The sequence below is a fragment of the Anabrus simplex genome, chromosome 2, assembly GCF_040414725.1.
Source record: "Anabrus simplex isolate iqAnaSimp1 chromosome 2, ASM4041472v1, whole genome shotgun sequence".
NCBI lineage: Eukaryota > Metazoa > Arthropoda > Insecta > Orthoptera > Tettigoniidae > Anabrus > Anabrus simplex.
In genome coordinates this window covers 675657271-675669743 of record NC_090266.1, presented here as the reverse complement: position 1 = coordinate 675669743, position 12473 = coordinate 675657271, and the positions used below count along the sequence as shown (strand labels likewise).

Genomic DNA, 12473 nt, shown 5'->3' with positions numbered 1-12473 from the left:
GGAAAGAGACCAGATACATTTGTAAACATTGTAAAAAGGGTGTACACTCTTTGTGCCTCCCTACGCACATTTGCTAGAGCATGTCGTAAACATATGCAAATATTAGTAAATAGTTTCTTGTATTATATTTTTAAGGCAAAAAGTGAATTTGAGTGTTCAGTTTGTGTGAAATAGACATTAGTAATCATTTTTTACTTAAAACAAACCAGGAACTGCAGCCATTTGTATATAATGTAAGATTAGAAAATTTCTTGTTAATGTAATAATAATAATAATAATAATAATAATAATAATAATGTAATATTGTACATAAATCTGTTTTTTTTTATGTGTGGCATAGGAAACACCACCTCTAAAATAATTCAGTCTTTGGTAGTAAAAATATTTTTTCTTAATGTTTTTTGATCATGAAATACTTTTTTTCAAAGGAAGAAAGTATTTATTTGAATTACCACTTCATGAAATAAAAATTTGTAAAATAAAGGTGGATTAATTTACATCAATAAGATGCCCGAACCATTACCTTCAAAACAAAAATTTGTACATAAATTGAACAGAAGTCATTACGAATAATTTACTGCAAGGTAAGAAGTGCACATTAGGCCTTGGCGGTATAGGACAGTCTGAGGCTGGCGGTCAAAGGGTTCAGGTCTATATTTGATCTATGGCAGCAATATGTGGAAGAGAGTTATTTTGTGTCTCGTGTATGGTCAAGTACCAAGGGTGAAGGTGTTACTCGTATTCGTGGATTATGGAAAGAAAACTTTTGTTAACAATGAAAGATTCGTGAGTCATGTTTCAACTCAATTAGTGTATGTAAATGGTAGAAGTTAGAATGAACTGGATTGTACAGACATCATTTATCATGATTTTTACAGTTCCTGTGATATGTCGAATCTTCAGGAGCAGACATAGCCCGCTTTACTCACAAGCTGCCTACCTATGTGTAGACTAGTGGGGAGCAATTCTGCCTTGATCTTCCAGGCTGTGCTTCTGAGTTTGAGAATGTAGGATGCAATATTAGGACAGGGAGGTCCTTAAACTTCATGCTAGCAGCAGCAGCAGCAATAAAAGGTGTTAAATTTCACACTTATTTTGTCAATTAATTGGGATAGGAACCTCTTTTGAGGAGCTATATATTTCGTTATCAAGGATATCTCTTAACGAAGTAAAAGAAAAGTGGCAGGATCCGTTAAAAAAATGTTGCTGATAGTCATAACTCTGAGGTAAATAAATACACGTCCCAAGTGACTCCACTTAAACTCTCTTTAACCTTTTTCATGTTTGTACAGTCCAGTTGACGCAAACTTTCGTAGTTTACATTTAATTAGGCTAAACATGATTCACGAATCGCCCGTCATACTGAGATTCAAACTGCTGTGTGGATTTTTGGCTAGCTGGAATTAAATTAAGCCTAAGACCATGCTAGAATTTTGACTTACATTAATGGCTTGACTGATCCTGTGGAAAACCTTCAGTATAACTGTAGACGCATGAAATGAAAATCAATTTTCTAAGTCAATATTGATATCAAGAGTATACATTTAGTACGGTAGATTTATTAAGATTTATTAATATTGCCATTGATGCTTTTATGGCCCATACTTATTGACATGATACAGGCTTTTGGGCTTAAGCTCACTGTGAACAAAATAAACATACAAAGTATTAATGGTCCTGCAAAGTTATCTTTTGCATAAAATGTTAGAGAGATTTTGTCTTTGCTTGGTGGACTAGTAGGTACTCTTGGCAATGCCACCCACAGAGAGTACAGAATATAGGAGTTGATGTCTGGTGGTGTCCCCTTTAGTTGGAGATTCTGTAATGGATGCCATGGACTTCGATCCTTGTAAAATCGTGCCTCAGTGGCTCCGGATCTGTGGTCTCAGCTGTTAACTTCCTTTCCCTGATGTAAGCATCACATGTTGCAGTTTTCTAGGACGTTGCTCTTCATTTTCTCCCTGATAAAGAAGTCTGTGTCAGCCAGTTGGTACACAAGTCTGATCCATGTAAGTAAATTACCCCCTCTCCCAGGAAAATGTACATAAAATTTTTTTTTTACTTGAATTCTGTTGTTATAACAAGAATAATAATTATTGGAAAACTGTTCCTTGTACTATAATCTATCAGCTTCATTGTCCGTATTGATAATTTGAGCAATTACTAGTAACAAGTAGGCACTTTGAACTAGGTGCAATTTCCCTACACGTATTCAATGGAAAAAGTCAATTTCAGAAGTCTAGGCACTCACCTCCCCTCCCCACCCCTCTCCCTCTCTCTCCCCCTTGTGCACGGCTGGTGGCAGACCTTACGAGTTGCAATGTTGAGCAATAATTTATCTGCAACAGATGCTGGATTGTTGCACACATTGTGACCATGGAATCCTATAGCGACAAAGGGAGTAGAACTGTAATCAAAATTTAACTTAATAAACTAAATAAAAGATACAATTTATAAACATAGTGTACTAAATGTTGTGTAGTCAATCATTTTTGTACTATCTTCGTACCCCATCCTCAAGGTACGAAATATGCCCCTAGAAGATTTTTTTGAAAGAAATCCTGCTAACTACCAGTGCACTAATTTCAAAAATCATAAGTGAAAAAATAAGAGTGTATGAATGAAGCACGTAACTGACGCTGAGGAAATAAAATGTGCCAGCTGGTGAGGCCTATTGCACTCCTCTGGACAATGATTAATGAATGAAAAATGAAGAGATTGTGGAAAGTGTTGCCGAGATGAGAGATGACGGGAGAAACCTGAATAAAGTGGTTCCAGCTCCGGTTTGTCCAGCACTAATCTTGCATGGAGTGATCAGTGTTTCAACCACCGGAGCAATGTGGGAGGCCAACGTTCTACCAACTGCGTCATGGAGGTATCTTGGAAAATCTTAAGTAATTTAAATTTTTTTAGATGAAAATGTAGATCCATTTTAAAGAAAAGGAAATTATTACAGGATAAGAAAGACACTAAAACAAAACTCGCTTCAAAGAAAAATTCTGAGGCTGTATTTCTCCTTGCTGCTGTTCTTCAATGAGTAGCGTTGATCTGCCAGATGATGCCCCGAGGTGACCCATTTATCAGGGACGGTAACTACATCTCACAATCTCAAAGGGGTCCATCGAGTTTAATAGTCATCAGAGCCTGCAAAGTGTCTGCCAACAAGCGATTTCTTTCAGTTATTTCGATGCTATGAGCAGCGCTGAAACCTCGTTCACAAGTGGCAGTTGACATAGACACTGAAAGAATTTTTCGTATTAATTCTTTCAAATGAACCAAATCATTTAGGGTTTTAGAGCCTATTTTATACTCCCTCCATTGCGATACCACAGTATCACCATCCAAACCAAACAACTCGGCTGCTTTATGTACATCAGAATTCCCATACAATCTGCTCATATCACTGTTTCTTTTTCAAACACTGCAAAGCACTTCAGTACTTCACTTGAAGGAAATCTTCTTTCTACTTCATCTACTAAACCCTGAATTATTTGTCCTCTTACTCTGCCAAACTCTCTCTTTTCATCCTCCTCAGAATCGCATTTGCAATACGTTAAATTCTTTTCCTTGGAAATAGTCAAATAAACAGTCTTTCACGAGCATTTCTTTAAGGGTCTGCATTGTAGAATTAAGCTTGTTTTCGATTTCACCATAAGAAACCTATTCCTTTTGCATTGTTGTACTTAAGAGGGAGAGTGTACATGATACATCTAACAGAAAACTCAACAATAGGATATTTTTTCTCTGTGATAACTTTCTGTACAGCCCTGCAAATTTACAATCTTGACTCAACACTTCACGGTTTTCAGATTCACGGATTAGGTGCTCCATGATGCAAGAGAAGTCTTTGAAAATTGCCAATAAAATGCAAATGTTTAACACACACACTACACATCATTACTTGACAGTCTTTTTCATTGGTAGTAAACAGCAACCATGCTCGATTTTTCTGCCAAGATGTCGAAAACTTCTCGGTTGCCACCAGCATTATCCTGGATTATCTTCATTGCTGCATTCGACATTGTGCTCGCTGTGTAAAGGATATTCCACAGTCACCTTATGTAACACTTCATCACATTCAGGCTTTTTATTGGATTTTTCCTGCGCATAATCTTCATATGTCACTGATTGAACTTGTGTTGTGACTGATAGTGACTGTATATTATCATTCCCAGTTTTAAAGAAGTTAGTAATTAGACTATTAGATCCACCATCCAGAAGACCAAAAGGGACAAGTTAAGAAATGAGGAGATGAGGAAAGAAGCTGCAATAAAGACATCACTGTTAGACCGAATCGGCACATCCAGACTACGGTGGTACAGGCATGTGATGAGGATGGTGCCTACAAGAACAGCCAGAATAAATTTGGAAAGACAGATGGAGGGGAAAAGACCTGCAGGAAGACCTAAAACCTGATGGATGGACATGATGAAGGTTGATCTAGTTACCAGAGGATGGACAGTGGATGATGTTCTCCATGACAAGTTGTATATGGACAGGAAGAAGTGGAAGAGGCTCATTAACAGTACCCAGGAAACTGGAACTGTACAATGATGATGATGATTATGATGATGATAATGATGATTAATTAAACTATTCTTACTTTCTACCGCACGTTTTGTTTCTAGATTGTCAACTTCGACTGTTCGTTACCATGTACAAGCTTGCAGATTGCAGACTGGTGCTAGTGGCGGGTTTGGGAGTGGTAACGTCAGAGAAGTCCATCTAAAATCCAGATGGGAGGGCTGCTCTATGGAGTAAGAGAGAAGTCGATGCAGCAAAGGTGAAAGAAAGAAAATCGGCTGAGAGGTTTATGAGAGACTGTCCCTTTCCTAAGAAAGGCCAGGCGTGGCGCAGTTTGTCCTGATTTATTGCTTTGTTAGTGGAACCAGGGCTAATTACTGACTGAACAAATTTGTCAGTTTGTACACTTCTTAGGTGAATATTGTCCTTATGGCTACCTATCGGGAACACACCCTTTCCAGAAAGTACAGGAGTAGTGTAAACTCGAGCTACTTATTTTTGCCCGGGTTTCAGATGGTCAAGCCAGATTGAGACAGGAACAGTAGGCTGCAGGTGCGGAGTTGCTACCGCTACGTTGCTTTATTGCTCAAGGGCTGGCATTCATTCTATTATTTCTATATTGTGTGTATTATTGCTGATGTTTTTATGAAAATATGTACAGCAAGAATATTCATTTCAGTAATATGTGTGCTATATATTTTCCTCATTATTTTATAATGAAATATCCCCCCCCCAAGCCAATTTTATTCAGGGGGGGGGGGGGCTCTGATATAAAATTGTCGGTGGGGGGAAACCCCCATCCCCCCACGGTTCCGCACCTTGGTGTTTGGTGAAGATTTTCCCAGTTGCTTGTATTGTGATTCCTTATTACTTATAGGTGTTAACTAGTTCCAGTCATATAAGAAATAAAACAACAAAAACTATGGTTGTGATCATCTTGTCGTAATATGTTGCCTTTAAGTTGAATTAGGACCTCAGGCAGTGAAGTAAATCTCTAGAGTGAAATATACAGTACATCTAATGTCTGATGTAGAACAAAACACTGACATGCTAGAGGAAGGAGGCAGACCATGGAAACAAAGGAGTGGATAAGGAACAAAACACTGACATGCTGTAGGAAGCAGGCAATGGAAACAAAGAAATAGATAGGGAGAGGAGGGGAGGGGAGAAGGAGAGGAGTGTCTATGGTGGGGCTGAAGGATGCTGAAAGAAAGGCTGCTGCTGAGAGGTGAATTTCAAGAGATTATAAAAGAATTATTTTTATCTGAGACATGATTACTAAAGATAGGAATTAAAAGGTCAAATAAAATGTTTGATTTCTCTGAAATTTCATTTAGATTGAAGTTAGGATTGAAAAACTGTTCCAGATAGATAAAACAGTTTTCCATAATATTGAGGATATTTCAGGATATTCATGTCTTGGTCGATTTTAGTGAACTTACGGTTACTATCGCCCATGTGCTGTCCCATGGCCAAAAATCTGTTATATTTCAGAGCGTTAACATGCTCTAAGTATCTTGCATGGAAGCTCCTACCTGTTCGACGGACATAAGATGTGTCACAATTATTGCAATTGAGTCTATAAACACCTGACTTTCTGAATTTATTGCTATGATTAATAGAATTGGTATTGTGTAATGTATGTTGTGTTTCTGTTATAACTACATCTTTAGTGATATCTTTTGGACAAGATATGTGGATGACACTCTTGTGATCGTGAACAAAAGTGCAGCTGATGCCATCACCACTTTATCCAATCTTAATCACATTTACCCACATATCAAGTTTACACTAGAATCAGAGAACGATAAAAAACCCAATTATTTAGATCTAACGATCATCAGACAACCTGGTTCACTGAGCTGCAAGATTTTTCGAAAACCAACGCAAACCACTAACACAATCCATCAAGATTCCATACACCCACATGCCCATAAATGTGCAGCATACCATAGTATGGTACACCGTGCTTTTAGCATCCCGCTGTCTAAAGAAGAACTTAAAAACGAATTAAACACCATTCACAGTATAGCTTAATTTAGTGGCTATAACAGCTCCTTTATAGAGAAAATCATTAATAAACATCAACTTTCAGACACCTTAACAAAAAAAACTCACAACAATTTTTTATCTACTTTCACGTTTAGTAATAAACAAATCTACCAAATCACGAACATATTTAAAAAGCATGACATCAAAATAGCCTTCAAAACTTATAAGAGAAACACAGATATTTTACACAATACCAATTGTATTAATCATAGCAACAAGTTCACCAAGTCAGGTGTTTATAGACTAAATTGGAATAATTGTAATGTATCTTGTGTTGGTCAAACAGGTAGGAGCTTCCATATAAGATACTTAGAGCATGTTAACGCTCTGAAATATAACAGATTTTCGTCCATGGGACAGCATATTGGCGATACTAACATTAAGTTCACTAAAATAGACCAAGACATGAAAATTCTCAGTTACAGAAAAAAGGCCCCCTGCTGAATATTATGGAATATTTTATCCATCTGGAACTGTTTTTCAATCCTCGCTTCAATCTAAATGAGATTTCAGAGAAATCAAACATTTTATTTGACCTTTTAATTCTTATCTTTAGTAACCATGTCTCAGCATCCTTCAGCCCCACCTTAGACACGCCCTCTCTCCTTCCCCTCTTCCCTCCTCTCCCTATCTACTCCTTTGTTTCCATTGCGTACTTCCTACAGCATGTCAGTGTTTTGTCCCCTATCCACTCCTTTGTTTGCATGGCCTGCCTGCTTCCTCTAGCATATCAGTGTTTTGTTCTACATCAGACATTAGATGTACTGTATATTTCACTCTAGAGATTTACTTCATTGCGTGAGGTCGTAACTCAACTTAAAGACAACATCATATTATGACAAGAAGATCACAACCATCGTTCTTGATGTTATATGTATTTCAATGTTATAATTTTTCCTGCAACATTGTCTTTGTCTTATATACATATCTTTTAGTTATCACATGACCTGTTTAATTTTTATTTTTGCTGTAGACGGCCAGTAAGTGGCTGAAACTAGTCCCAAAGCAAATGTAATATTATTTACTTGATTTATTGTACTGAAAAGGTCAATTTATCAGTTATAATTGCACTTCAGTACGGAACAAAAAAATGAAATTTATAGCTTATAAATAGTTCGTCAGTCATTGGCACAAGTGAAAACGTATATTGATATATTTCCCACGTACCTGAAAATCATAATCTTTGTTTTGCTCGTGTTTATCTGACCCATGAGGTAATCATTAGGCAGAGGTCTCTTCTTAAATAAGTAGCTTTTACTGATTTCCAGTCTCTTCAGGTTTGTAGGGGTTTATCTCTAAACCATTTGTTTGGGGTCTTGAATATAGCCTACCTAATCCTCCCTGTAAAGCTGATTTGCTTTTTGAAAGAGAAGAAATGAAACAGTAATGACCGCCAGTTAAGGACATTACATTTGAACAGATGATCATTTTAAGTACCTCAGTTCTGTATTAGTTCTGTATTCTTGCAGGATAATTTTATTTATTTAGCTTATGGCTTTTTTAATGCCGGAAGTGTCCGAGGATATATTCAGCTCACTAGTCCGACAGATGTTTTTCCCTCTAAACCCCATGGGGGGCGTGGAGGTGAACTACATGTACTGCTGTGCGAGAATGTTATATGGATGTTGATGTAATTGTATGGGCTAAGAATAGAAAGGAAGTGGCCATGGTCTGGGGTAAGGTACTATTCTGGCAGTTACCTGGAGTTGAAATGGGAAAGGTGGCCAACAAGGGATTCAAACCCACCTATCTGTTGAGTACAGAGCTAGCAGCCATAACTGGCCATGCCACAACACTCTGAGATAGGTTGCTCGGTCTTGCAGGATGATATTAAAGAAATAAAAAGAATATGTGGAAGCTTCTGCATGGAGTTGTCATGTGTAATGTGCTGTATTCTTCTTGTATACATAGAAGTTAAGACTAACTTCCTTGTACAACAGCGGTAAGTGATTGTATTCCGAAAATGCTGTTTAAAGAACTGAATGTAGTGGGGATGATTGTTAATACTTATCAGCTACAATATTGTCTGATGGATACCCATAAATAAGTAAACAATGAAGTTAGTAACAAACTCTTTTTATTTTATTTTAGTAGCACAGTTCATTAGATGCACATGTTCAGTGTTGTGGAACGAAATCCTGGTAGTCAGTTGGTATTTAGGAGTGCTTAAATGCAAGGCTCCCATGTCAGTAAATTGCTGGTGTGTTACAGGACTGCTTGTCAAAGTAAAAGTTTGGCGCTCTGTTTTTTCTTAATATCTATAACAGATGAATGGATATTTAATGCATGGTAAAAATCAAGAAGGAATTCATGAAGCTGTTGAAGATGGGAAGTGGCCTTAGAAAATACAGTGGACAATAATTTCAGAATGTGAGAGATAAATGGAGAAAATGCTGTAATGCTAAGTGAGGATAAGGGATCATGTAGATGTTTAGTTTTGCTCTGAGACTTGTAGATTGAACTCTCGAAGGCAGAACAGTTACTAATGGAAATGCATGTTAGTTAGGATATTCGTACCAGTCTGTGGTATATTGACTGCATGACTGCCTGTTATCATAGGTGCTTCCATTGTGCCAAATTTTCAATAAATTTGCTTTGTTTTTAAATTTTCAGGTTCAATTGAGTTTGAGGAGTTCTGTTTATCAGGCCTGTCGTCAAGTAGTAACCAGACACCTGACTCGTCGGATAAAACTACGAATGGTGATAAGCCTTCCAAAAAAGAAGGTAATCTAGAGTCTGGTGGCCAGAAATCAAAAGAAAGCAAAACATCCCGCCGCACCACCTCCCTTCTCAACCTCTTCATGTCTAACTCCCAGGGTATGTCAGCTTTAGTCTTCGTCATCATGATGGTTGGATCATCTTGATCAATTACAGTACTCATTCCAGCACTATTTTTAGTAGATTTATCACATTTTCTTTACTCTTCATAATATTTTGATTGCGTTTTTTCCTAGATGTTTCCCCTTTCAGGTGATTGATAAAAAATATAGTGCAATATTGTTTGAACCGGTGTTATTTTCTTTAACAGCAAGAGAGAAGCAGACTAACGTAGGAGAATTTGGTACAAAAATTGTAACATAAATAAATTGATACTTCCTACTTGTATATCTTGTATATATGTCAGATATCAGCAGATGCCCACAAAGTGCAAAATATTAATACAGCTTTCTTAAGACTGTTGCATGTCTACTTTAGTCAGTAACAAACATGAATGTTGTTCTTAGGCTATGGTGTGTGTGCTTCATTGATTTCAAGCACTCATTGTGGAACAAGGGATAACATTACACATTTTTTTAATAGGAAAGCGTAGCCTCTGCATAATCTCAAATAATTTTCATAGAACTATTTATGATAATTGTACAGGCTCAGGGAGTAAAGGGTTTTTCCTCTACTTTCTTAACGTTTGTAAAGAACTATGTCATTAATGCCATGCACTTTCCTGACTAAGTATTGGTCTTTCTAAGAACAACTTCATTCTTGGATTTATCTTCAGCTTGTATTAGGCCTCTGTTAACAAAATTATTTTCTTTGTTTCTAATTTCTAATTTTGATAATAGCATTGTTTGTTGCATCATTTGTGTGCTATTAGTGTTTGTTATCTAAACTTAGTGAAGCATGACTTTTGTATGAGTTTGGATGTGTGCTGGTGCTGGTCCAGGGATGATTCACAGCAGTGCTATAATATGGCAGATGTTATTTCAATACCTCATCAGGCCCTCTTGATATAACAACATGGGATATGCGTTTTGAATTGAGGACTACAGCAAATAGAGTGTTAGTAATTATAAAACGATACAGTATTTTGTGAATTCTGTCTATTTCTATTTGACTTCAACGCCCAGTTGGGTAAGGAGTAAAAGTTGTATACACCATAGGTGAACATCCAGTTCATGGCTGAACCAACCAGGGGCAACATTTCGACATCTGGAAGCATACAAACCTTAAAATTATGACCACTTATGTTTAGATTGATGCTGCTTTCACGGCCCGTATTAATAGGCATAATGCAGCTTTTGAGCTTTTGCCGCATCAAGAAAGCAAGGAGAAATTTTTATGTTTCGTGGAGACATGCTCCGCGTCCTCAGAAAAAGAAACGTGTATGTCCACGAGGAAGACTTCTCTAATAATGACTGTTTGAATTTAAGAATATTTTACTGTTGGTCTATTGTAAGTGGTACTCTCGTTCGTCACCAGATGACAATGTCCACGAGCAAGAGTACCACTTACAATAGACCTTTGCTAAAGTATTCTTAAGAGGATAGTCCGATAAAAAATGAAACGTTTTTACTAATTTATCAATTGGTCTCCAATTTTAAACATATAATTTTTTAGTGTTATTAAACATATACAAACTTACAATTCTATTGATCCAACAGTTTTCGAGAAAAAAAAAGTTTTTAAAGGGTTTAAAAAATTTATTTTTTATAGTAAATTTACTTTAATGTATTTGAAAAATTGAAGACTGTATCTCATAATATAGTCAAACAGTTTTGCATAAGGATTTTTGGGTATCTTCTGTGGTGACCTATAAATTTATTTTCAAAATTTTGAATCTTTAATGGAAATAATTACAACATATATTTATCAATATTTCATTTCAAAATTATTTTTTCAAAATGATACACAAGACTATTAGCACTGTTAGTAGGAGTTATCTCTAAAACTTTCATCCAATTTGGAGAATATTTACTACGAAAAAGTTATATTTAAATGTTCAATTTCACAAAGTAAAGATAGACATAGTCGGTTACACAACACAATCGTCCGCTGATCCTTGCTCTAAAATCCACTTGGGCTGTATGTTGTTCCATCTTTTTTTTTTCTTTCAAGCTTCCTCAGTGTGTATGGCTGTCAATCTGGATGCATGTCATCTTCCTTTTTCGAATTCTAAGCACCGTTTTGCCTTTTGCTTCCTTCGTCGCTTGTCTCAAACTTCGCTTATTCCCTTCTTATTTGCTGACAGTAGAGTGGTCTCTGGTCTTGTTGCTTCTGTCAGATAGCACCCTTGATTGAACTGTAAAACAGCTTCTGTCACAGCTTGTTCAAATTTTTTCTTGGATACAAATACATCCTTTGGGCACTTCGACCAGATTATACTATGGAGACATTCATTTGCATTTTGAGTCTTTCCAGCAGTGCATCTAGAGAGAATTGTATCGGATGCCAGCCTCTGATAAACTGATATCATCCTAACAACAGATGGTCTCAGAGCAGTTTGGATAGAAGTTTTGTGTGATTCTGGTTGCTCTCCTTTGGCAAGAGCACGATTAAAGAAACACAAAGATTTCTCTCCTTGTGGACGCTTCAGGTGTTGTGGTTTCTCATCAGTGCTCATACAGTGGTACAGTGTTGCATAGATTGCACTCATCATTGCCATAGTATCTGGAGCATTGTCAACAATGGCTCTTCTATAAGTTAATAATGAGTCAGCTTTACAATTGTTTCTTCCTTCAGACTTCCATATGCTTTCCCACCGAGTTGCATTTTGTGCCAGACTTTGCTTCACCACATTTCTTAATCCTGTCCCAAGTTGTTTTGCAACATGATTCACACACTTTTCCTTCACAATATCTGTGTTGCCATAAACATTCAGTTTCAATCAATCAATACTGATCTGCATTTAGGGCAGTCACCCAGGTGGCAGATTCCCTATCTGCTGTTTCCTAGCCTTTTCTTAAATGATTTCAAAGAAATTGGAAATTTATTGAACATCTCCTTTGGTAAGTTATTCCAATCCCTAACTCCCCTTCCTATAAACAAATATTTCTCCCAATTTGTCCTCTTGAATTCCAACTTTATCTTCATATTCTGATCTTTCCTACTTTCAAAGACACCACTCAATCTTATTCGTCTACTAATGTCATTCCACGCCATCTCTCCGCTGACAGCTCGGAACA

At 36.9% G+C, this 12473-nt stretch overlaps 1 protein-coding gene across 9 annotated transcripts in view; it reads left to right on the top strand.

Annotated features, from left to right (window-relative positions):
* LOC136864355 (F-BAR domain only protein 2) overlaps positions 1 to 12473 on the top strand; it is a 573880-nt gene that overhangs the window by 205138 nt on the left and 356269 nt on the right. For 4 of the 9 annotated variants that reach the window (XM_067141246.2, XM_067141243.2, XM_067141242.2 and 1 more), the window contains exon 7: positions 9190 to 9393. The exons of 2 other annotated variants lie outside the window; for them this stretch is intronic. In XM_067141246.2, coding sequence (XP_066997347.1) covers positions 9190 to 9393 — 204 coding nt within the window. The remainder of the gene's footprint in view (positions 1 to 9189; positions 9394 to 12473) is intronic. 3 more of the 9 variants (XM_067141247.2, XM_067141245.2, XM_067141241.2) reach the window with 1 other exon arrangement.